This window comes from Phallusia mammillata, chromosome 7 (genome assembly GCF_965637545.1).
Source record: "Phallusia mammillata chromosome 7, kaPhaMamm4.hap1.1, whole genome shotgun sequence".
NCBI classification, from domain to species: Eukaryota; Metazoa; Chordata; class Ascidiacea; order Phlebobranchia; family Ascidiidae; genus Phallusia; species Phallusia mammillata.
This window is the reverse complement of record NC_137258.1, coordinates 24,728,054-24,755,118: the sequence shown is the minus strand read 5'-3', so window position 1 is coordinate 24,755,118 and position 27,065 is coordinate 24,728,054. Positions and strand designations below refer to the sequence as shown.

At 38.7% G+C, this 27,065-nt stretch overlaps 1 protein-coding gene, 1 long non-coding RNA gene and 1 other non-coding gene across 6 annotated transcripts; 2 read left to right on the top strand and 1 right to left on the bottom strand.

Moving 5' to 3' along the window:
* Positions 1-156: 156 nt before the first annotated feature.
* LOC145238948 (uncharacterized) lies at positions 157-2,385 on the bottom strand. The gene is made up of 6 exons (XR_013862210.1): positions 2,323-2,385; positions 1,771-1,918; positions 1,169-1,692; positions 1,051-1,095; positions 719-983; positions 157-199 (listed from the first exon to the last, which is right to left on the bottom strand). It is a non-coding gene; the product is annotated as an uncharacterized LOC145238948 (long non-coding RNA).
* A 288-nt stretch (positions 2,386-2,673) lies between these two features.
* Positions 2,674-2,745, top strand: Trnad-guc (transfer RNA aspartic acid (anticodon GUC)). Its single transcript has one exon. It is a non-coding gene; the product is annotated as a tRNA-Asp (tRNA).
* A 2,774-nt stretch (positions 2,746-5,519) lies between these two features.
* Positions 5,520-24,992, top strand: LOC145237249 (glucocorticoid modulatory element-binding protein 1-like). Of its 4 annotated transcripts, none has more exons than XM_080100052.1 (16): positions 5,520-5,795; positions 6,042-6,129; positions 9,963-10,047; positions 10,127-10,230; positions 10,570-10,680; positions 12,229-12,309; positions 14,716-14,818; positions 15,241-15,344; positions 16,476-16,614; positions 19,029-19,146; positions 19,470-19,574; positions 21,245-21,370; positions 21,944-22,066; positions 22,750-22,941; positions 23,550-23,650; positions 23,920-24,992. In XM_080100052.1, exons 1-16 carry the CDS (start codon positions 5,720-5,722, stop codon positions 24,121-24,123), a joined length of 1,860 nt encoding a protein of 619 aa, XP_079956178.1. In that variant the 5' UTR covers positions 5,520-5,719; the 3' UTR covers positions 24,124-24,992. The 4 variants fall into 4 exon arrangements, with proteins under 4 accessions (XP_079956178.1, XP_079956176.1, XP_079956177.1 ...); XM_080100050.1 differs by having other exon boundaries at positions 19,446-19,574; positions 22,765-22,941; XM_080100051.1 differs by having other exon boundaries at positions 19,446-19,574; positions 23,550-23,635.
* Positions 24,993-27,065: the final 2,073 nt, after the last annotated feature.

The window sequence follows — 27,065 nt, the reverse complement described above, 5'->3', positions numbered from 1 at the left end:
AACTTTTGGCTCCGATTCCGGCTTGGTCAAGAAAACAAATCATATTTGGCCCGGAAGCCTCTGGTTTTAGGTTTAGGCTTCTATTTCAGGTCCGCTCACAACTCCGGTTTAAAGGAACATCATTTTACAAACAAATCCAACAAACAAATCTTACCAGGAAATCTTCCGGATTTTGTTCCGTTGTGGTTTCTTCATCTTTCTGAAAATCAAACCACCGGATTGCATGTGCAGAAACATAAATAAATCTCATTACTAAACAACACATGTGTGGTTGAATATTTTGGTCATGCACGATTATGTCTTTTGTAAACCTTGTTTTCTGATTTGGCACTTTTATGCGTATTCGTTTTTCCTTGTGTTATTTGGTTTGTGGCACGTTGTTAGCATTCCCTTTCTTTGCCTGTAGGGCTACACGAGGTGCGTTGATTGGCCTGGAGCGCGCTGCTTTGCCAATCCAGCACTTACAAAATGAGCTTTCAGTGGCAAAAAGTTCTTTTTTTCTGGTTCGCACGATAGACAAAAAGTTGTTGGTCACAGGTCGTCACGTGCTTGTTGCAAACAACTTTTGGTGTGTTAGATTTATATAGTTTTAATAAAGACGCGCTGCATGAAGCTACACCAGTGCGAGATATTTAGCTTTAGTGGAGAGCATTTACCCACGTTTAAATGTTGCAAAACACAATAAATGAAACTTGAAACAAATAATTTTTCCACTCACTTCTGCCTCAATGTCCGCGCTAGTGTTTGGACGTCGCGTCAGATTCCACTTCCATTGTCCTGTGTTCGTTAAATCCTCTTTATTTCTGTTCCTCGCTTCTCGTCCAATCACTATCTCTCATACTTCGGATCGCAACCTTTCTTTCTGCAAAACAAGTCAAACAACCACACCATCACACAACCTTACGTCATCTTGTCGTATTATTATCCGAGAGTGACGTCATTCTGTTTCGTCATTCATGACGTCATCAAACGACGTGATGTGCCTGTACGGTGACGACAACATAATATTATAGGTTGCATCAAACACAATTATTACACAAGTTCCTTTACGTGGTTTGAATCTGGAAGTTCTCGTCCTTGTTTCAGATACGCCTCCTTGACCGGATGTGTTCGTTCGTTAAACATTTATTTCATCAACTTTAACAACAATTAACAACATCGAACTTACATTTCTCGTTCAGCAGTCGTGTTCGGGCCTGGTGCTAGGTGGATGACGTCATTCGGGGGCAAGTTGATGACGTCATGCGAGGTGATTGAATGACGTCATACACATGTGATTAGAGCGAATCAATTATAACGCAGAGTTGTTTCAAACAACCAAACTTATTACTTCATCGACAAGCAATAATATTTTTCGCGATGAGACGGATTTTGAGCGATTTTACTCGATAAATATTTTAACTGACTTATTGCGCTTGAAACATCCCAGAACCTTGTTTCAAACCGGGCCGTAACGTGAAGAACCGTGCACATCCTTCCCATTACGAGTCCGGCCAACATAAAATACAAATTGAACAAAAAGAAATAAAGAAAGTGAAAATAAAGAGAAATAAAATGAGACGCACACACATGGAGGAAGGTTCTGGGGGTTCAATTTATTACGACATATTAATTAAATAAATTAATGACGTTTTGCGCAAATGTGTATGACGACATTCCGCATCACCGGCAGCAGCAGTTGGTCTGAAAATGCTAAAAGTATAAAAAAATATTAATAACAACAGATATATTTTTGGGTTACAGGTAAAATTTAAATTCAATTTAACTTACCAAGTCATCAACAAAGCGTTTGTAAATAAATGAAGTTGTTCCACGTTTCCAGGCAATCAACGCGAGACGCGTCAAAATATCCCGCAAGCAGAATTGATTGTTAATGCTTCGATTGTGCGAAGTCGAATACAATCTTTGTTGGATGAATCTGTAAGGTTGTGTATGTTAAAGATATTTTGTTTTTTTAAATTGTATCTTAACACAAGTTTCTCATTCTCTTTATGATAAAAAACTATGAATCTCGATGCGCAAACAAAGCTTTTTGCAATAGGATAAAATTGAAGGGTCTCTATCCGTGTTACACGGACATAAATGTTCATTTGCATTAAAAAAGGTAAATTGAACTTTAAACCGAACGTTAGCCTAACTATCAATTGATGAAACCCGACGTTCCATATTAAATAGCCGGAAAGATTAACACAACAAATGTTATTAAATATTATTGGAAATGAACACGACATTTCTCATTTGAAAATTTTCGGTAACTAAACATACAATAAAACTGATTGAAATATTGTTGAGAAGTAAAAACATTTATATATATCGTCCCACCTTCATCCACTAGTAGCTTCATCTCTCTGATTTGTTTCAATTTCTTGCGATCAACTTTTTTCACTCGTGTAATGGCGTCACATTACAGCTCTCCACCTTTTATACAAAACTTGATGCCCCTGCAAGTCAGCTTCGTGTATCTCAACTTTCCCGCCAATTATAATAGAAATATAATAACCCATTAGAGCAGGAGTAGTCGATCTTCGTAACGTTTATTTCGATAAAATTAGTGGAATTAAACAACGTCTGATCAAAAATAACGTTTATTCCATAAAATATTTACAAAAAAAAACGCATTTTATGCAAAAATGTTTATGTTTCATAATGGTAGTTTAGAACGTTTGTTTCTCGTCCTCGTTAGTATAGTGGTAAGTATCCCCGCCTGTCACGCGGGAGACCGGGGTTCGATTCCCCGACGGGGAGCACTTTTTTTACCAGCAGGCGAAACTCGAAGCAACGAAAGGTATTTGTGTTTGAAAGATAAGCGTTGAAATGGCAGCGACAAATTTTTAGTCCACGAGACGTAAGTTACAGACCTAAATTTTCTGTTTTCTTGTTTTCTATAATGCATCGTAAAGTAAAGTATTATATTTTGTGTTTAAAACTATGGCGTATCGGAGGCGATTTGTACGAATATTTGCATTCGACCGAACATTTTAAGATTAAACGTAAAATTGTTGTTTAGGCTACTTTACACTTATTGTGTGCGCTCTAGTCCTTTTACGTCGAATTCCTGCTCGAAATATATCCGAAAAACATCCGCACAAGGTCGCACTTTACTAACCTTTGCGTGACCATGCTGTTCGAATAAATCAATTAAACAAATCGCTTTGTTCATTTTAATATAACATATAACCGTTTTCATTAGATGCTCTGTCGGACATTTCATGTTTTGTCGAACACTTGAAATAGACAACTGGGCGTGTTGGCTTTTTACAGCCGAAAGGTTATTTCACAAATTTAGACGTTGGCATTTTAGTGGGGCACATAGTTAAATGGTGAATTTCGTCTAAATATAGCGGGGCACAGTCTGCTCAATCCACCAAGACATGTTTTTGTCGCAGAAAAGCAAGAGTCGACGGCTGGCACAAATCTCTGCGCATATTTTTAGAACATAATTGACCTGCCTCGAAGGAAGGCGGTATTTCTTGTGTTGTTGTATTATCCGTTACTTTGTTTCGGACTAAATCGCTGCTGCCCAGTTAAAGTCACTGACTTGGAATAAAGATAAAAGCGAAATATATAAAGGGTATGGGAATAGGGAATGGACAAAAATATCTTGAAGCGGAATTTTTTGTCCAATTTTTCCTGGAATAAACACTCAAACATTTCAAGAAACTTTGTGGCGACCTAGAAGTTTTGCGTGAAAACAATTTAGGAGTTTCCCCTTGCTACGTGTTACTTGTTCTTTCCAAGGCCAGGCAATTTAGCTGTGGAGAAATTTCAGCGAGTTTTTGTCCAGCGCCAACGGAGCAGTCTGTTTCTTCAATGCAGCCTCGGTTTACTCGCATAAACCAGAGAGGTACGTTATCGCATGTGTGTGCAGCGCGCGAGCGTGGCGTGGCGCTTGCGTGTGCGTGAATGGCGCGTCACACAGTCATTGCGCAGTTCCGCAAAACGACGTCGATAAAGCGTAGAAGCCTTCCCTGCTCTGAACGAGCCTGTGTCGGGTTTTTATTCAGCCTAGATTTGATTTGGCGCGAGCTAGTGAACGTAGAACCGCAATTACGCCAGAAATAATTCAATCTGATTGTGATGAAGGTTTTATCGCCAGGGGATTTAGGCCTCGCTCTTCGACAAAGTTCATTCTACTCAGTTTGACGTCAATCCGTTTCAACATGTGCATTTGTTTCTTGTGCCTGAGATTAGGCTTCAAAGCCCAGTTCGTTGACCTTATATGCGTGGATGTGTGGGGCATATTTGCCATAACTGCATGAAGGTTGTCGGACGTTAACTTGCAAAACTGGTCTGTCGCCATATTTCGTTGAAATTGCTGAAGTTTAAGCGCAGAAAAAGTTTATATCGGGCCTGTTATGAATGTAGCAGAGTTTTTGGAGAGTTAATCATTAGTTTGTGGCTAATTTGATACGAATTTATGATTCATTTGCATCACCAGTGCATATATGACCTACATTTTCAACCCAGCACAATTATATAACTACGGAAATTGTTATTGTGTAGTGATTACATGTTAATGTTTCTGGTTTCTAGAATTTTTAAAACCTTTAGAGTTTTGTTTAGATGTCTAAACGTCAGCAATTTTCTGGTTTTAAGTCAATTTGACAACAAAAATTAGTCAAAATCTATTTTGAACATTTTGCAAAATGATTAAAAGTGCTTTTTGTTGTGGCAACATGGTTAAACATGTTTGATATAATAGATATTATAGGATCATGCATGTTAGTAACAACATCTACTAAAGTTTCGCAGTTAAGTGATTACTTCCACCTTTACCAATCTGCATTCCTTGGTTTGCTACAAATCATTAACTTTGCCCCAATTTTCTTGAGTCCTTGATATTAAACGCTTGCTTCAATGGAGCCATTGTTGTAGATATGAGTCACATCTACTTTATTTATTTTGAGGGTTTGGTTGGTCATTATTGACAGACAAAATGTGTGAACTCAATTTTCAAGTCTTGGGATTTTTTATTCTAAATAAGTGAACATGGTCCATGCAAAAAAAAAAAATAAAAAAAAAATAAAACAACTTCTTCACTGCCTGTTTATGTTAGGTATATATTGGAGAGTGTATATTAAAGTCCATATTACGAAAATGTATTATGTCATGCACAATAACATGTACAACACCTATGTTATATATTTTTGTCAGTTTATTGGTCAACCTAATATGTAATATCTGCGTCTATATTTGGGTTACACAGTTAAAGAATTATAATCTAATTTTGAAATTATGTGGTAGTTCTATTAACCTGTTAACAACAAAATGGACTTTTTAACATTAATTGTATGCAACACTTTTTGAATAATACTTTGGTTGCTGACAGTCATAAATTAAACATAAAGGAATTTTGTATTGTTTATGTAACGGTTAGCTGTGTCTGACACAAGCATTAAACTAACAGACTTATGTGCATAAAGTTTTGAGGAAGTTATTATTTTTAGCTTATTTTTGTAAACAAAACAGTTATATATGTTGTCTGTGATCAAAACAAAATGTAGAATGTTTTGCTTATATTTTGTCTTTTTTCCGTCTAGGTGCAGTTTAATAGAATTTTACCAAAATTGCATCACCCTGAATCTTGTGTGTTGAAAGTAATTGCAATCCTGTAAAACTGTGATGATAAGAATTCTAAGAAAGTAAAAATTAGCAATTTCAAAGTTTGCCCGTTTATTTGTGGAATATATGGAATAAATCCAGCGACATTCAACAAGCAATGGAAAAACCTGCATCCTCCCCCACAACCAATATTGTTGCAACGGCAATGTCAACCGCCAACGTAATATCACCAGGTAATGTTTTTTTTTTGATTTTTTGTCATAGCAATTTATACCAGCTATGCATCCTAAAACCAAAAATGCATTTCTGTGCTTTGTGTAAGGACTGCTTTACTTAGAATGTAACACTCTGTGAGCATTAAACAATTGATTTTTTCCTTCTAATGAGGCTGAACGTCATACACGTTATGCTAATGTACTTACTTAGTTGTGCTATGGTTACAAACATGTCTGGTATTTGAAAATTACAAATTATTGCAGAGTCACCTCAAGTTTCTACTGTTTCCTTGGCACCTGAAACGACTCAGCACATTTCACAACAAAGTAGTGGATCTCCAAGACCAAGAAGGTAGGATACATTTATCTGTTGTATTTTTTGTTGTTGTGTGCTTAGTACAGCTGTTAGCAATGCCTGATTGTATTTTTTGATGTCCATGGTTGAGTCTTGTATTAATTCAGTTGTGTTATCAATTAATGTAGACAGGCTTTCATTTTGGGAAATTTTCATAATACACGTTGGTTATTGATTTTTATGGAGAGTCTTTTTTAACCATTGCTTGGGTCTACTGCTGCAAAAGGGACATATTGTTTTGCCCCTATTTTGTTTTGGGATTAGAACCATCTGCGATAGGGATAGTTTACATTTTTTTCTGTTTAAAGCAGGCATTTTGGATTTGAAGTTGCATATGTAGTTTTTGTATTGTTTGTGTACAAAGTGTACATGTTCGTTTCATATTGGCGTAGTTGGAGATTTAATATTGTGGAATTAGTATTACAGCGGTTTGGAGTCAAAGCAGAGCTGGACTAAAGGTCATAATGTTACTGCACATATCCGCTTAGATTTAAACTGTTTGCATCATTCTACCCATGCCTGACTTGTCAAGTATTTAGGTTTATTGTTGTTGTCCCACCTTGTAAACATTAAATTACTTGTTGAAAAACAGCTGCAAGTCTGTGTCGAAGCATCTTACTTAGCAGGTCACATGCATATCACATTTCACAGTGAATTCTAACCAAGCAGTTGTTCGTAGGTATGTGGTATTGATTCTTGCTTTACCAGACTGCTCCCTAGATTTGTATTTTCGATGTAGTCTGGTTTTATTGTGTCTGAAGAACATGGGTGGTAAAATAGATTTGTAGACACAAAAAACAGCTGTGGTTGTCACCATTATGTCAAGATGAAACATTAAAGAAAGTTAATCAAATGAAAAATCATGAAACACAACATGACTGTGCTGTTGAACATTTTTTGTTTAAAAAAGCTAATTTAGTAAAGAACTGTAAAATATAACTTCTTGGGTGCTGGGATTGCTGTGTGGGGCTCAACAGTTTGTCGTTTTTATGGCAGTTTTTTACCCTTTCGTTCTGGCTGCGTTCCTATCATATTTTCCTGTTGTTTGGCCGACATTTCACTTTTATACCAAACATCGAATCTCCTCACAATATTCAAAAAGGTCGCGTTTCCCCGTTCCAAGTTCAATACTGCACGTCACATAGCCTACAAGCCGCCGTTCCCTTCCTGGCATTTCCTGCACGCATTTCAGACCTTCCGTGAAGTTTCTTCTACATCTCGTCGTCTCATTTTTCCCCTGACGCAATTCTGTGACGCAAATTGTCGTCATTCTTCATAAAGCTTCTTCCATCTGTGGAAATTTCTCGTTTTTGTGAACCTCGAATCACCATTGCACCGAGGTCACCGATGTAACAAATAATTACACATCACCCGTTTAAACCTGACGATCTATTTTCAGCACGAAAGTTTTTATTGTTAAAATAGTTATATATTTGTTTCCGGGATTCGTTTTATCTCGAACTGCCATTTTTAGCACCAGGTTTTTAGATTCATGTGTTTGAATTGTGGAAACGCAAATACTTAACGCGACACGGGTAATTTTACAAGCTCAGAAGTGTTTTGACATTTCAGGTATTTTTATCGTTCGTCGGTTCCAAGGTTCTGCATTTTCTGAGGAAAACATTAGCCAAGTTTGTGTGGAACTTAAAATTATTGTTTGGGTCGACATTTTCTTGAAATTATGACACTGTGCCGATAGTTATGTGTCCGTCTTTTAGTGGAAACTTCATATTTCAATTCGTATTGATTAAAAATATTGTAAAGTGGATGGAATTGAAAGCAAGTCGTTAAAATTTACTGTTGGGTTGTCATATCTCGCGCAATTTTATGGTTGAACAGGTGTGAAATGTGTGCGATTTTCTCCGTTGGCAAAATCCCGTTGGTTCCATAAGATTGTCGTTGTTACGTTTCAATCATTTACTGACGTCCAAGTTCAGAATCACGAGTTTTACTCACGTGACCCCCCAATTGTCACGTGACAGTTTACCAAGTTTTACGGAACAGAAATATTCTTTTGGTTTTGACGTCACGCGACACGCATGAGCATTTTTTTCACGGAACTTCATAAAATCTGTTTATAGACGAAAACTGCGGAGATACGCTTTACTGACTCTTCCAGGAATAGTTGATCCTCTAATCACGTGATGGGTGACGTCACTTACGTGTTTGTAACTTTCGCTTCCTTAAAACCTTCTATTGATGCTTGCAACCAAACCGAAACTCAAACACAGTAAATCACTGTGGTTAGCCAAGCTTGGTTCATTTTTTGACCCAAGTTTCGACAATTGAAAGCTTCGAATATGTGTGTTGGCGTGCAAAAAACGTTCAACGCGCTTATGTCCACGGTTATTTTGCGCCACTTCTCGAACGTGAGCGCAACAAACGACCAAAGTTCCCTAACTGGGGAATCAATAATCAAACTCCTTGTGACGTCACAGTCTCGTATTCCACGCGCCTTATACGGTCACGTGACTTAAGGGGCAACCTCGCGAACGCCAAGGCCCGTCCCAGGGGTCTGGTGGAACCCTTACATTATTGATGGGCCCTCGGTAATTCCTAGCGACGCCAGCTCTGTGTGTTTGGAGGCTCAACGTTGCGGTGTGAGGAGCAGGAGAATGGAAGAGAAAGGCAGGAGCGGAGTGGGAGAAGCGTTTGTGAGGAATGTCATGCAGTGCGATGTAAGCGTTGGAACCGCGTTGATATTTTACAGTGTTTGTGCGAAACGCCTTGCCCCAAACGTAAATAGCACTCCGCCGTGAATTTCCAAAGACAAATTTGTTCGCAAAGTTGCGTCGGGTTTCGTTGAGTCGAGTCAGAGCGAACTCACATCGCGTTGTTAGCTCACAACACCCTCACTGTCACGCGACCTAGACCAACTGTGGCGTAATAATAGTCGGTGGCGCGCGCGCACACACACGCCTCAACAAGGAAATGTAGAACGAGCATGTGTGCGTGACTGTGATGCTATTGTGACGTAATAGTGGAGCGCGCGTATATTTTTACGTGCTAGCCTCGGGCCAAAGCATCTGTGTGCGAGAGATCGCGCGCTCCTTTGTTTTGTGATTGTGACGTTTTCGGAAGAGGCGCCTACGCATGCGTCATAATAAAAGATTTAGAATGTACGCGAAAAGCGAGCAAACAGGAGAGCGCGGTTCTCGGTGGTGCGTTTGTGCGTGCTTTGTGTCTTATTTGATGTGCGCGTCTCAGCGCTCCGTCAAACATCCACCAGCAAAACACGACACGAACGCTTGAAAGAACCGCTGTATTTTACTGTCACACTTCCAATGTATGCCCCAGCGTATTATACAACAACGTTTTATACATTGTCGTGGTATTGCGGTGCGCATTTATAGCTTTGTTGTGGTATCACAATAACAAACTATCTGAATTCTGAAAGTATCACACAAGTGAACCCTATATTTCGTTTGTAATTGGAAATTATAAAGTTATTTCAAAGATTTGTTGTGGTTAAAGAAGACATGAATTTACTTTGCAGTTCTATACTATGTCCGTCCACCATAGCAAGCCTGCATAGCCCACACCTGCTGTAGCATAATCAGTGGTTATGTAAACCCGATTGACGCAAGTACGATGACTGATCATTGCGCTGTACAATGTTTTGACCGTCACCTGACCTCTGTACACGCAATCTTTCTGTCATACATGTTGTAACCAGCTGCCGTTATGCGTTTACAAACCTTACTGCTGATCGGTTAACAGTAACTTGAATTGTGCTCTTACCATTATTCGATGAGCGCAAAAACGGTCAAAACGCTTTTAATGCAAACCTAACCTAACGTGACCTCTCACCTAGTTTATTTCTCACGCAGTTCTGCCCCATTGGTTGATCAGATGGAGGTGGGTAATTCCCCCAGCCCGCAACCGACGAGATCTCTTCTCAAGCAAGCTTCGCAGGTATGACGTCATATATGCGTTTGCCCGAATTTACACATCACCAGAATATTGGTCATAGTTAACTGATGATTGTTTAAAGGACTGCGACTCCCCTGCACCACGTCCGATGGAGACTGCGCCACCAAACGGCCACTTTACCAGCGAAGATCACGAAAAAACCGTTGTTTTGCTCAGTGAACCCAGGTATTGTGAACATTTTCCCACTTTATAGAGCTCTTCTGGCAAGTATTTTTATTCCGACGTTTCGACGTCCTATACAGGTCGCCTTTATCAGGGTAAATAACACCGAACGCGCGTAGTACAGTGCACGATAAACAAAGGAAAAGTCACAACGCAACGAAAACACTAGCATATATATTTTCCCACTTTATTGCCCAGATTCCAAAAATGTAATTGTGCAAAAAGCTAAAAACTCGTGTATTGAGTGATTTGTTGTTAGTATATTGCCTCTTGCGCGACCAAGTCTTGGCTGAACTTGTCATTGTGACGTTAGTGTGCCATTGTGACGTTAAAATGTTGTAGAAACGACGGTAAAGAGCCCCATCTAGTGACGGTTACCCCTCCAACTTCGATCCATCAAGCGATGAACGGCGACACCCGACCAGCTGGAATATTCCACTACAGTCATGACAGGTAAGGGGGTATACGCTGTGACGCTTACAGTGTAGTGCTGATTCAGATGCTACTAATAAACCGGTGCGACAATCATCTATGCTTTGTTATAGAACGTCGTAATTGTTTCCATTTAACCCACTTTTCCCGCTGAAAATACATCTATTCTGCTACTTTTTTTCTTTTTTCATTTTTTTGAGATTTTTACGTCTCTACGCTTCCAATTGCCGATGTAAATGTCCGCAAGTATTTATCATTAGCTGAACATGTAATTGCGTTTTTAATGGTGTTTCAACAACTCCGCTTATGATTTGACATGTTCACATCAACTGATGCAAACCAACGACAGTGTGAAACAAAAACTGTCTCGATCAGTGTGTAGTGATCCAGTTTATCGAACATGTCGCTCCATGTGATATTTGCAGCACTTCCCCTTCACTTAATTCCTCTCCCTGGTCTGATGTGTCCGCCGGCATTTGCTTCACTCTAAAACAAATATCGTCGAACCTCCGCGCGCGGCGACCTATGAGTTCTAACCTTTACCCAAGATCGACGTACTGACGTCACAATGCGTCAATCGGTAACCCCTAGTAACCGGGGGTCGAACGTTCCCGCTAACTTTGATGGAGTTTAAATAATTTAATGACACGAGTCGAAACAGCTGAGCAGAAGATGTTTTGCGCTGACGTCAAGTTAAAAGGTCCCGGATGTGGGCGATGTGTTGTCACGTGATTAAATGTTAAGTTTATGAACGTCACTCTATTAAAGCAGGGGTCGGCAACTTTTTTTGCACTGCGGACCGTTTTTAAAACCGAAATTTCATCGCGGACCGGCCTTCAAACCTACAAATATTTAGCAATGAAAATAAAATTAGTTTATCAACCTCGGGATCCATGGGCAAAATGTTTTAAAGCATTTAACCTGAAAAAGTATACGAAATCCTCGCGGACCGACGGTTGCCGACAACTGTTATAAAGTAACTTCATCTATTCAGTTGTAGCTGCTTTGCATAAAATGTCATCGTTTGTATAAATGCGTTTTTGTGAACTTCAAAACAACATTTTCTTTCCGTTTGTTTGGTCACACTAACTTTCAAACTTTTACTTGTGACATCACAGCGCGATTGTTTATTGTGGAACGAACCACGTCCGCTTGATTGTTTCGTGATAATCTCAAACGAAAACAGTTTTGCTGCATGGAAATTTTGTTTATTCCTCCCGCCCAGTCGTCCTTGTTTTTTCAGTGTGACCTTTTCTGCGTAATGTCACCAAACCGTTTATTGCAGTGTCTTTTTATTGTGACGTATGAATGCCACAACAATGCGGTTTGTGGGAAGAAGAATTTTATTTTGTTCGTTTGCAAACCATTTTTGAAGATTTGCGGTTTTTGCAGCAGAAAAAAAACTGCGTTTAAGTAAAACGTTGTGGAAATAACTGCTGTTTGCGCAAACAAACCCCATAAACAATTTCAAGATTTTTCAGGAGATCTAATTATTATTAGTATTCACGCCTGTACTTTACAGTGAGGCTTTTGTTATTTTTATTTTTTAAACAATCTTATTTTTTTCAGGAGCGACCCAATGTTAACCGCATCACACATGCATTTGCTGCCAAAGGATTACAAAAGCGATTCCCACACTGAACTCGAAAAGTAAGTTGTTTCACTTTTACGGGGGAACGACGGCGAACTTTATTAAGGTGGTTTGTTACGACACAGTGCAGTGGTTTTGAACTTTACAAACGCACCAAACCAAAGTTTTTCGTGTGCCAAACTCGTCAAGCTACATTCTAACACCACATTTTTTAGGCTTTATAACTTGGAAACGTTTTAACTAATGAGTTTTAATTAAACTATTAGAGTTAAGACTTACAGACATACGGTTGACAAGAAAACTGAAACAACGGTTGTGTTACACGAGACTTTCAGTTTGATAGTTGTGCAGTTCCGAATTGTTAGCAGTTAATGCGAAACTGGTAACAAATTAGACCAAGAAAATCTCAATACGTTAAAACACAGGCTGGTTGAAACATGAACCCAACAATCTCATCGCTCTAACGCAGAAAATTTGAGTCGCATCTCTTGCACGTTTTCTCCGCTCGCCTTAATCCCGCGGTTTTCACATAAAGATCGTACGGGTTCACGTTTTTCACCGATTTCTATATTTACCCTCACCTGGTCATGCACCAAGCGCACTCAAGTTCCAAAGAGGCACGATGTTTTCACACGTATTCACGTAAAACCTTGATGTTGAAACTGAAATGTGAAATGTTACAACTTGCAACGTTGTAATTGTGGCAAACCAAAACACATGTAACAACCCAACTACACCGAACCGATGTTCAAATTATTCTGTAAATGCAAAGTTTTTAAAAGTTTTATTTGGTTTTTAAGGTTTTTCTGCCAAAACAAGAAAACTTGATTTTCGACAATTTTCGGTTTTGGTTGGTTGCCGAAATCGGGTTACGTAAACCTCTTGACGCAGCTTGCAGCGCCAATGTGACTTTGAGAGTTGATTTATAAGAAAAGTTTTAATGCCAACAACAAATTTAAAGTGCGAAACTCAAAGAGCAAATTACAAAAAATGGCTGAAATAAAACGTTTTGACGATGTTTTTTACGATGTGCTAAAAAAAACTTATTATAAGTCAAATGGCCAAAGCATAAACAATATCTAAACTACAATTAAATTTTCGAAAAATGAATGGAAAAATTTTACGTTTGCAAGTTTAATCTTATGGTCAACTGACAGCATGCACTGATGATGGCAACTTATGATTGTTGAAACGTCTGCATGATGTATTCTATATACAGAAGTACTTTATTTTTATTAAATAAATCGTTTGTCAAGTCCGTGTATAGTGTTTCTATGTGTGATCTTGGTGTCAGAAAATATTCCAATAAATGTTAGAGACGGTTAATTGGAAAGCCCCCAGACTGAGAGCAAACAAGTTAGGAAACCGGCTCGTTCGCTCAACAAACACGAAAGTCAACATTGAACGCCAGTTAACACACAGAAATGCATGTGACTTGCGTATCCAGCACCGCCCCATGTGTGTGTGTGCGTGTGTGTGTGTATGTGAGTGTGTGTGTGTGTGTGTGTGTGTCCGTGAACTGACAGTTGAATGGAAACATTTTATCGTCGACGCAGAGTTGTTCGTTTCATCGTAGGATGAATCAACCGCGCGGTGATGTCACGATTAATCGCGGTTTGAAAGCGGGTTGCGTCGCAAACTTCCCTTATTAACTCGGTTGGCATAGCAACCAACGACAATATGTTGGCATAGTAACGACGGCACCCGCCAAATTGTACATTTTCCCGGTTATTTATCGAATCAGCTCCAAACAAATAATCTGGTAAAGTTTGATAGTGATAAAAGTTTACACAGGCAGCACAGCACGTAGTTTTAAGCTAAAACAACTTCTGTTCATACTGGGAATGCAACTTCGCAATCAACAAATCCCGAAAATTTCACGCGACTTTGGGTAAACGGAGCTTAAACATTTTTCGGACTTTAAAAAACCTTCAGACCTTTGAGTTGACGATTAAGAATTTAATAATTCATGACCTTACTGACGTCAGTTGTCGTCTTGGACCATTATGAGATCACTATTGGCACTTTATGTCCACCGACACATAAACTTGGGTGACACCACTTTAATTTGGTCGATTCCAAAATTAACTACCCGTATTTCATTATCTACTCCTCCACATACAAAGACTTCAAAACATCCGGAAAAAAGTATGCAATGGAGTAGCTTCATTGCTGTGGCCGCAAAAAAACGTTCACTTTTTTACCATTTTGAACATGTTCTGCATTGTTTTGTGCGCTTTTTAGTGCGACAACAAAATGCTATACATTGCACACACCCTATTTGGGCTTGTTCTCTATGCTATGGAGCGTTTGGTAAAACTCAAAAAAATTTATGGTCGAAAACTGTGTGTTATAAATCCATAGCCTGCCAGTTCAATTATAATAAGGTAACGTGCAGTCCATGAATATGTTTGGAAAATTACCATCCACCAATTTTGTTGATAAAATAACTCGATGTTGTTTAGACCGAGTGAAGACACAACTTACCCCATCACATGCGGAAACAACAAGGCTGACCTGGTTTGGAAGAAATTTATCTGTCCTGGAATTAACGCAAAATGTGTAAAGGTTTGTCACAATCTAACTTATATTGGTTGTGTTGTTGAAAATAACACTGATACAAAAAAAAGGTTTACAATGTCACGTTACGTCTAAATATACTTGCCAAAAAGATGACTTCTGTGTTATTTTTGTTTATCCTAATATTTAATATTGTTGGAGTCTCTAAAAAGAGATATATAGTAATACGAGTCGTTGGTGTAGTTTACCCGTATGGCGTCTGAAATAACCTATTTATGAAATTATACAGAAACGAAATGGTCACTGGTTCAAAATACCGTATTACATGTCATATAAACAAGTTAAACTTGAAACGTGTTGTAGTTGATACAAATTTTGTTAGAGGTTCAAATTAACACGAGTTGTTCGTATCCTGTAGTTCGCTTGTATGTTGTCTGTACTTACTTATATATACGTCCATTATTCTACAGTGCGGAGATCAATGGCTGACCCCGAAAGAATTTGTAAACTGCGCCGGAAAATCAACGTTGAAAGATTGGAAGCGAGCAATCCGAATCAACGGGACGATGTTACGGTAAAATCATGTTGCTTTTGTTTGTTGTGGTTTCATGTTTGTTTTTTCGGAGTTAATATTCATGTGATTTGGTCACCTAATAGTTGCAAGTTAAGTGGCTGGAATTAGAACTTCATATTTTATGTGAATTTACCGCTCCAATAATGGACCAAATATTACCTTACCGTTTGAAAGGCGTCTGAAAACAAACTGTGTTTTTATGGTCCAAAAGTTCAGACACCTGAACATTTTTTATCTATCGTATTAAATCTCTGAAAACCTCGTCATCAACTGTTTTGTCCACTTACCTATCTGGCAGACGTCTAAACATTTATTCACTTGATGTGAAATCTTGCAATTTGTTTTGCCGATGATTCGGTGATTTAATTCACGAAATATTTTTCTTGCACTAAAAACTTCACCAACACATGTTTTCATATTTGCACGAGCGTGAGTTTTCACCTGTTAATCACCAAACTGGCGGCGATCATTGCCACAAAACGTCCCCCGCTTTTCACCGCTGTTTGTTGTTTACAAATTCGAACAGCGCGACACGACGTTATGACGTCATAGAGTCGCCCGACATGATTGTGAGTCATAGAGCGACATCCGGTCTGTGGTGGAAGCGCGAACCACGAGACGCGAAACGCTCGAATTTAACGAAGCGCGGCTCCATTCTATCTGCATCACGTCACAATGTGCACGATACAATCACAGGATGCGATAGTTGTTGTGATAATAACCCGAGGGTTGTAGGTTCGAACACCACGCTAACCCCGTAATACATACCTCGCCATGTTTCATCAAATAGGAGATTTACAATTCAAGTTTGAATTATTTCAAACAAACTTTGCCGAAAATTGATTAAACAAACTAGTCAAATGAGTTTAAACTTCTATTTCCGTTCACAAAAGCGGGCAATATCTGTAACTTATCCTTAAATATCGCATTCACTCTGTCTCTTGTATGGTGATGGATTAAACCGCATGACAGTGAATTACGTAAACATTTAGTCATACTCGTCCTGTGATTTTAATAAACCACATTTACACATTGTGAGCAGCAGCAATTCGCATTTTTTTCCAACAAACATTTTTTTCACATTGCAATATAAATGTCCAAGTGTTTAAACTTATGTTCACATCGATCCAGGAAGCTGATCGAGAGCGGTGAGCTGAACTATTACGACCACGACAACAACTGCTCGAATCAGTGTCGGAGTAACAAGAACTCGTCTTTCGACAACTCGGATAAACCCTACAATTCGTTTGAGAGCGATCCGAGAGATCTGGTGAGTCTAACGCTCAGGATAAATTGTCATGTTATAAAATAGTGGTTGACTTAAACGTCAAGTCTTACCTGCTACAAATTCGCTGTAGTTTTGGTAAATGTTTGACAAATATTTGTAAAAACCCAGTAATAGATAAGGATTGCAACCAGTTTTCTTTGGGATATTTTGCTTAAACTGCGACCAGTTGAAATGGCACAGACTGTGTGATCGCAAAAAGTGGCGTTTCTGTGAAATATTTTCGAAAATACCATTTCATCCGCGTAAGTGCATTGTGGCCTGACAAAGGTCATCGTTCCTCCGTGTAAAGGTCGGACAGCTGAGGAACGGGCTTACAGCGCCAAGTAGGAGGCAGGATTCGAATGCCTTGAACCTCCTGAAAACCTTGTCACCCCGCGGCGGTTTGGAAATCAAGTGTTTCCAACTATAGACAACACGAAATATGGTTAACCACCATATGCCTGCGTGCGCAAGTTCCTCAAGCGGGTTTCATACCAACTTCCTCCAATCAACCATGACCGTTATGTAACTACGTTGTCACAATTTAAACTTCCTTGGATTTTTTTTAAAATTTAGGTCAGTGGTTCTCAAACTCGGTTTTCGGGGCCGCATGCGGCTCCCAACTACTTATTTTGCGGCTCGCACCAGACCTCAGAAAACCACCAAACATTGCTATTTTAGCTTTCAAAGTCATCTTCTTTAGTGATTTTCTCAAGGTTTCGTTATTTTGCGGCTCCCTCCACACTTAAAGAATGCCATTTGGCCCCGACAATAAAAAAGTTTGAGAACCACTGATTTAGGTTGTACAAAGTCGTTATGTCAGGGTTGATTGCACGAAGCTTGCTGGAAACCCGTTTCTTTCGTGCCAAGTCACGCATGTCACACTGTTTCGTGTTTGTAATTTAACAAACAACTGAAAAATCTAATCCCTCTAAAAAAATATCATTTCTGACATTTCGAAAGCGCGACGCCCGTCTTTGTTGCGTCACAAATCGATTCTATGTTTCGTAACAAACATATCGTGTGTGTTGGGTAACAATGCGGGGCTTGGGAAAGTGGCAGATGTTTTTCGGATGCATTGGATTTTCGTAGGAGCGTGGGTTGCGGATCGCTTCCCCGGGAAAGGTTATGAGAAAGTCACTGTAGGCGTGCAAGTGTGCGGTTACCATGCGATTTGCGCCCACCGAAATTACTGGCTTGCTCCGTCGAAAATTGGCCACGGAATATTTCTCCTAACCTTAGACCAAAACAACCTCTCAATTTCGTCCTATGTACACGGTTTAAGGCAAGCGAATCTAAACGTTGGTGAAAACATGGTGTGCGTTTTATTACAAACGTAATTTTGATACAAACGTGCAATGTAAGTTATGGATCAGTGAACAATTTCATCCTTTTCCTATAAACAAACCCAGAAGTAATAATGTCAGATATAACTTGAAGAGTATTTAGATATTTTTGGTTCGTTCATGAGATTCCCGTTGTTACTTATGGCGCATTTTCACACTAAATCGGTCCTGGTGTATTTTGGCAGCGCAACATTTGGCATTTGGGCGTTTGCGCTAACTATATCTGACCACAAGCACGAAGCTATGCGATGTACCGCTCTGCGACACGTAAAACAGCTCAAAACGCCGCTAAGCGACTTACACGTACTACGTAATTGTACCGTGACGTTGCTATGGTGATATACCGAGTGTTTTAGTAATCTGTGACACATTTACATGGGCCGCATATTTAGATGCAAATCTAAGTGCTACTTTGCTATTTCTGGTGATGAACTAACACGTTGGGTCGCAAATCTTGAACGTAAACATTGCTGCCATTTCCGCAGTGTTTCCCAAAACAATTTCCACAGGATATTTGTTGCTGGAAATCTGTTAATTTGGGCACAACCTCGTCACGTTGTTTGTGATTGCAGAGTTTTTCCGGATAAAGTTGACTTTAATTTGTGGTAATAAAATTTATGTTGTTGTGCAAATTAAACTTAATTTCCAATTTCCGTTTGATTTAGTTTATCACTTTAAATTCCTACTACAACCATAAGTGGGTAAATTGTGTAAGAAACAACTTGAAACCACGAACAACCTAATGAGCAATTAGTGCCCAGAGATTTGCGTTCATTTGTTGGGAATAATTCAGCTGTAACCGACGAAAATGAAATCGATATAACATCAAAAACCTGTCAGTTCCACCGGGCCACATTTTCTGGTGAGCTTTCTTAAATGCAAATACCACGGACAGCGTATAAGGTCGGCACATGTCCCGAGCAGCTAAGGCATCTGCTAATATCGATTATTTTGACCTGCCCGCATCTGCCTCGTATTAATTGACATTCAACCTTTCCTTGTTACGGCTTGATTAAATGTTGATCGTTTCTTGCCCTGCGTCGTGTTTGACTTCACATCGATTCGTTACAGCACTCGTACCGGAGTATGCCGTCCCAGCCTTCCGCTGACAGCCTCCCAGCTCGGTCCAATTCAGAAGATCTTCCCTATTTGGGAGCAAAACGACAAGGAATGCCCAAGTCTCAAGAAAGTAAGAGGAAATTAAATGTTATCCGACACAGAATTTTGGTGACGATGTTAACTTGATAAAAATGACCAGATCCGCAGTTTTAAAACGCAAATCATGCCTTGATACAAATGTTAAACCTTTGCACTTAAACAATAGAAAAACGAAATCTGGTTTCGTTTTTAGACAAGCCAAAATTTAAAACATTTAGAAAAAAAACTGTAAAATGAAAATACCACTCGAAAAATTAAATCAACCGAAAAATCCAATCGTAAATTCCCGTGTTCGGTTTTTAGAAGTTTAGAACTTTGTGTATTTAACAGGTAATACGAGCCTGTCAATCACAGGTTCATTGGAGCGTTCAAGTTCGGAGGATTCGGGTTTGGCTCCGTCCCCTCATCTCGACTCGATCATTATGAAGGAAGTGTTCGCGTCCGCTGAGAAGCTGCAAGGTAAAGTGGCTCGTAGTGGTTCGGATGTTGCGACGATTCTTAAATTAAACTTGTCATTTCCAATGACCTCCATCCGCACCTTTGACTAAAATTGTATTTTCTTATCCACACAATCATCCTAATTTATCTTAATGACACTAAAATCTTAAATTCTAATAATCACACAAACATCTTAATTTGAATCAATCAAATTACAATTCCCACATTTTTTTGTCGAAGCATTGTATCTTTCAAAGCATTTTGTCAACGACTGCTAACGGTATTATTACATTTTTGGTATAATTTACAAGTTTTTTCTCAGTTTACAATGTTTTTGTCGTTTTTTGCGTCTTTTTTTACTGCCCACATCTTTACTAAGTTTCCCGCCAACACTTTGTTGGAAATCACCAAATTCTCATCAGAGCAAATTTTCCACCTCAAACCACTTCGTTGTTAAAAGGTCGTAACGAGTTCTCCTGCGTACAGGGGTTGGATTTCAGAATAGCTGGTAAACGTGGCAGGGAAACTCCGCTAAACCGCAAGCGTAGAATTCCCCCTTCGCACGTACCCCCCCAACCCCATGCGCGTGGGTGACTCGCGGGGAATTTCAACCCCCGTGTGTATTGCAGGGTAAAGTTTTCAAAACCACAAAATTTTCATTCTTAGTTTTTGTGTATTTACTTGGAGTTTGTGCGTGCTGTTTTGGTTTCATTTGTTTAAAGCAGGGGTGGGGAACCTACTTAGAGCCGCGGGCCACATGAATTGCAACACATTTTCGGGCGGGCCAAATAATTTTCACGCTAATAGCTCTAACATCCATTTTAAACTAACACCACATAGCAAATGTTTTGTTACTGCAATGAGAGGCAATCGAGTGACTGTTACGTCACAAATATAGCAAGCGGTTGAAAGTGTCGCAATTTTAATAAGTTTGGCGTCATAATGTGGAATGGGGAGATTACCAATAATGTCGAAGTCATTTCAACGGAATATTTGTAAAAAGGAAATTTAATTGATTTTTTTACGCTATGTTGTCCTTTAACAAAATTGTGACGGGGGCCACATTAAAAAGGCAAACGGGCCGCAGGTTCCCCACCCCTGGTTTAAAGTTTAGCAAACAACACTCGAAAAATAATGATGAAAATAACGGCCCAAATAGACTTAAAAAGCGACATGCTTTATTAATCAAACGCTACAAAAACATGCTGATTTTTACACAGAAGTAATAATAAAACGGGCGGTTGGTGAAATTCTCACATTTCTATTCAATTAAGACAACAACGCACATAATATTAGACCCGAGTTTGTACATAAGTTTTCGCTTGACTTTTCCTGGTCAAAATTAAAGCTTCGATTACCAGCTTTTTAGTCGCCTAATTTTTACATTGTCGGATTCATTTACGTTAGTTGGTGAACTATCATCTGCATTTGTGCTATCCTTTTATTAACTCTCTGCTAAGTTTCGTATTGTTTTCACGCGAGGCTCACATGCAGCTGAACTTGCATGAAATATCTCACTGAGGTTCAGGTGCAACAAGACGAACTTCACAAACCGTTAACTTTTAATATCAGTTCAGTTTTCCGCTTTGCCAGTCAGGGCATCTCCATAGACCGAAAATTCCCGTTTTTATGTTTCGGTTTTTGTCATGTTTTGCAAAACCAACATTTTCACAAGATTTGATTTTTTTCAGACCTTCAGAATTTCTGGAACGGAATTATTCGGTCAGAGCTCTTTGACGACATCGTGCGGGATGTTATAACTCACATCACAAACCTCCACGCCAAAACCAAAGTCACCAACGTCGTGTCAGTTGAAGGTCAGTGTCAATGTCAACTAACCACGTGATAATTTCAGAAGTGATGACGTTTACATGATGTCGCGTTTTGTTGAATAACTTAATTCAAAAAAAAAAATTGTTACTTTCCATGCAGTGGTAAAATGTGATAGTTTTTGCAAAAACAATCATATGTGTAGATCAAATTATGTGTATAGTAAATTGGTAAATAGGATATAGAAGATATAAAATGGAAGTATATTAGAAAGCCACCTTTCTAGTTGTAATAGTTTTGCAAAAACCAAACGCGGACCTAAAACCTAGTTTGATTAAAATCAAAACTGTTTGGGAGCCGGATGTCAAATGTAGTGAATATGACACCAGCGATTTAAAGCGTCTTTATTAAAATGTCTTTACTCTGTAGAAACTCTCTGACATTTTTGTGGTTGATCGAAATATGGAAAAGAATCTAAAAAATATTTCAACTCAACTTTCTCCAGTTCTGTTCCGAGTTGCTTTGAACGACCCGAAGCTTTTTTAATCCGAACTTATTATAAAACAAACTAAGAATCCCAAAACCATGAAACGCCGAACAATGTGTTTTTCATTTTACAGACGCTGGAACTTTAACAAACTTGGTGAGCGCTCTTGAGATGATTCCTACCATCACACAGAGATTGTCGGTTTACAAACATAACATGGAGGAACAAGCTGAAAAATCCAACCAAGCTATACAAGGTGAGAAAATTAAATGGTTGTTTGAGGGAAAATTTACCGTGTGTGATCCAGGATAACCAGATACACAGCAAACCTGCATCTGATTCTGCGCTTCACGAACGGTTACTTGTCTTTCGCCAAACTGCTGTATTTACTTTAACCAAGCACAGTCTTCAGGTTTTTACTCAAACCTGAACTCAGCTTAAGAAATTCTTAAAAGCGTAACGTTGCTGAAACTGCACATGTTGAAATGTTGTTGTTTTTCTGCAACTACTGTTCACAAATTCATGCAGTTTTACATGGGCTTCTTAATCGTGAACAAATATGCCTCACTTTTGGGGTGAATACTACAAAACAAAAATTTGAACATTTTTTTAAAATTTGAATATGCGGGTTTAGAAACTTGGTGATGTATTTTTTTTAATAGAAATGTTTGTCCAGAATAAATGTGTCGAAAAACTTTCGGTTCACCCCACTACAAAAATGTTTGAAACAGTACAACAATTTCTATGGATTTGTTAACATATCGATTCCCATACATTCATAAGGTTGCAGTACTTTCTCGTTGACATTGGTATCATTAGCAGAGTGCAGTTTATCATTCACTTTTCATCGTTACAAAATCCTTTGACTAAAATTGTTCTATTTGCTAATGTTCTATTGTAAATCTCTACAAGGCAAGTTCTATTGTAAATCTCTACAAGGTTTTTTACTTGCAGAGTTGGAGAAGAAGCTGGCCGAGCAGAAAAAATACGAGCAGGATTTGAAACGGAAATCTCAGCATCTTGACAGCGTGATGCCGCTCATACCGAACGAGAAGCGACAGAAACGCGCGATGTTGAGGTTTGTTCGTCAGAAGGCTGTGGAAAGTCGGATCCCACCTGGAGTTATGCCAGGTAATGTTATACTGCAATGCTGGGGTTAAGTTGTGATGCGGCAGAATGTGATTGGTGCAGGTTTGAGGCTGTTTTACTATGTCAGCGGTTGACACATGAAAGTCAATTTCCCCAAGGCGTTAATTCGATATGTTAGGAGAGATATTGCAATGTGGTCTCTGTCGTGGATTGCAAACGTATTTGAGCCAAACCTGCTTAAATGGACTGGCATTCGATTTAACGCTTTGATAAAAATATATCTTCAGTAAACCTAACAATGGTCAACAAGGTTACACTCGATGTACAAGATCGTTTCGAAGAGTAATGAGGGCAACACGAGAAAATAAGTTTAGAAATTTTGAATTTCAGCACCGCCAGTAAGCAATATTCAGCGACGTGCAGAAAACAAATAGTTGCTTCATAATAGGAAAACATAATTAGGAATATAAGAGGTCAATGGTATTCCAACAGAAGGTTATATGCCTTATGGGGCGTTGCTTCGTTTATCGTAAGAAACATCAAACTTTCTTAACGTATTCTCTGAACGGAATGACCTAAAGTAACCTCGAATCTTCATTTTGCAATTTTTTTACAAACCCCCCAACTAACTTTGTTGGTATTTGAACCAGGAACCTCAACATCTCCGGTTCCTGCGTCACGTATTCCTGACGTCATGATGTCGTCACGTGTTCCAAACTGGCCTCAAGCGCTCCAGGTAATTTACGACGATGTAAGTAATGAGAAGTGATTGCGTAAGTGGTGACGTAAGTAAATGACAGTAAAAGTATTTCCGATTGCAACGTGCGAAAATTTTAAGGGCGCACTGTTGGTAGTATTATAAAAAAAATCAGTCATTTCTGGTGAAAGAGGATCATTTGAATTAAATTTTTGTCATTTTGGGACCATTTGAGAATCACTGATAGTTGGTCTCCTCAGAATACGAATACTCATTATTGTGTGTTTATTTTCTATATTTTTATCATCTTGTATTTTCTTCAGGCGACATCGACCCAGCTGTCCCGGTTAAACGTGTCAGGTTGCGTGGCATCTGCCATTCCACCTGGCATCGCTCCCATGTTCCTGACACACACCAACATGCACAACCCACCAGAAGGTTTCACATCCAACACTCTCCCACAAGCCTTTATCGCATCCCAGCACGCCCATCACTCCCCCCGCGACACACAATCGCCGAAAAAGTGACCACCAGTGGGAGCACGAGCACAAAGTGACAAATTTTATTGATCCAGAGCGAAAGGGTCGCTCTCTCTCTCCCTTTTTTCTTTCTCTTCTCTCGTGTGGTACACAACGACTGCTGGTTACACTTTTACGCACACCGGGAGGTTTCTCATCTGGCGGAGTTTTATGTTTTCGAGGTTTTAGATGAAATATCTTCGTGTGCTGCGCGGTATACGTCGGAGTTTTTTTACCACAAACTTTTCTTTTTCCATCAATTTTATTTTTTTCAAATCACAATTTTTCCATTCAAAAATTTTTCTGAGGAAGACCTTCGCGCATAGTGGTCGTGACGTCACAATGATAGGGTATATGACGTCATACTCGTAGTTTAGTAGTGGAACTCGCACTTAGACTGATGACGTCATCGAAGTAGAGCGTTGTTGATTGTGGAAATGAACTTGAACTAAAATGGTCGATAATTTATCGCGATTTCGTCGATAATAAATCGTCCGCTCCCCCTCACTGCTTAATCACGTGACCCCATAGTTTCGTTTGTGTTTTTTTAGATTTTTTTACCACCGGCAATTCCTGTTGCGCTTATCAGTTTTTGTTCCACATTTGTATATGACGTCACAATGCCGTACCGCGCCACTTCATTGTTTGCATTTGATCATTTGTGTTTTGCACCTTTTGAAAGTTCAATCTTTTTGCAGTATCACTCCGTCCCGCAACCTTTGTTACGTCACACTCCGCGCGCGCAAACTCCTCTTTGTGACGTCATCAACATGTACGCCCCCTCTTTTCTAAAAGTGGGTGTTTTATTTTCGCGACCTTGTGTTGCGTCATAATGAACGATAATGGTTTGTTGTGAGCAAATAAATCTTGTTACTGCATCGTCTGTTTATTCAAAGAAACTTTTCAATTTTACCGTTTAAAACTTATTATGGGTCCCCTTCCATGCTGGGACACATATTGTTTTTGTCCGTATTTTTTTTCTGTCGAACGCTGGTTTGTAACGCTCGTTTGGTCAAGAAAGAGTGCTTAAAACTTATTCAAATTTGGACAGATGTTAGTTATCAATCGGAATTTGACTTTGGTATACTGATAACCTAAATAGCAGCAAAAAAACGACGAAGTATAAAATGTGAATGTGGTAACGATTTGTTTTTGAAATGATATGACAATATTGATGCAAAAATTATACGGACAACACTTTTTGAAAGTTGGGTTAATACTGTCTAAAAATTTATCCTTACGAATCTAAAAATAACCGCAACATTTGTTTACCTTAAATCCGCACAAACACGCATGTGGAGACCCATTCGTTTTTGTTTGCAAAAACAATCATATGTGTAGGCTAGTTCAAATGATGTGTCTGGCAAATTGATAAATAGGATACAGAATATATAAAAAAGTAGATTAGTAAGCCACCTTTCTAGTTAATCCAGGGTTAAGGATAAACAATGTTAGGCCATCCATCACCTTAACACTGATAGCAAAATAGTGAAAAATTGCGAACAGAATCTTGAGAAAAATACAATTAGTACCAAAGTTAGCCGCTGCACCCGACTGTGAAACAGCAAATTAACGAGTTTGGTCTGCGTTCCAAAAAAGCGCGGGAGTCAAACAAATTTCTCCCATATCGATGTCACCAAACTCTTTCCCATAATTTTCTTGGTAATGTTTTGCAGCGGGAACACTAACAAAATACATTGGCATGTTGCCGCAGTAAGTTTGTTGAATAGAATAAATGTGTTCAAAACTTAAAAAATCCATCTATATGCCTGGCCGAAGACATGTTAAATCGTTGCCAAATAACTGCTTTGTTAAAAAAAATACAAGCAAATTCATTGCACAATTAACAGCAACCCAACATGTATATATTTTCTGAAGTTAGTTTATTTTATTTTTTTATGACAATTAGTGTTTGTTTAGGGTTGTAAAGCATTTTATTCAGTCAGCCAGGTTAAAATTTGTAAAATTCTTCAGAGCGTGGAGAGATTTGCCGCTAAAACGAGTCACATGACCTGTGACGTAGTAGTTGTGCCGGCAACAAAGCACAAGTTTTGAGAAAACTTAAAATTTATGGGAATTGCGAATTTTCTGTTTGTAGCAAAACGACAAGATACAGTTCTTACATCATTTGTGTATTGTACAGTTCCAAGCTTTGGAAGCAAATTGTTGAAAGTTTATGAAAGTACACACATGTCTGTACTGTGTCGTGAAATTCAAGCAATTTAACAGTCAAGTCACACTGGAATAGTTTTTTTGTATAATAGTTTTATTTTTATGTGTAATAAATTGGTTTCTTTTTGGTAGGCTGTATTTCCAAGTGATGGTTTAGCAATATGCATAGGCAGTTAGCTTTTCTGTTTGATTGCAAATTTATAAACAACATATGTTATTAAGTTCTCACAGGTCTTTTTGTTGTCACCTTTTTAACACAAAGCACCAAGTATTAGAAGCAGGATTGTAACCAGGCCCAGAAATATATTTTGTCAAACAGTTTATCATTGATTTGATGGTTTAGTTGAAATCAGACTTTCCGGTGCATAATGTGCAGTGTGCACAACCCACAAGTATGTTTAACAACTAGGCAAAGTTGCAATAACTATTACCATTTGTGTAACTGTTTCAATATGTGTATAGTTAACCATATAAGTTTAATTGTTACCTGGTGTTTTGCGATGATTTAAATTTTTGATTTTAGTCGGACAACCCAAAGTTTCCATCTTTTTATAAAACTTTTGTTTGTGTTATTTGGGGCTGCTGGAATGTTGCTGTGGGTTATGGTCACTCTTATGATATACAAGGTTGATTGGTTGATCTTAATTTTTTTTGCTATGTGATTTCTTTTGAGGATTGTTGGTATTTTACCATTTGCACCATTTGGTGTATTTGCTCATTCATAGCATGGTAATTCAACTATCACTGATTTTACCAAAAACCTTATTGGACCTGTAAAA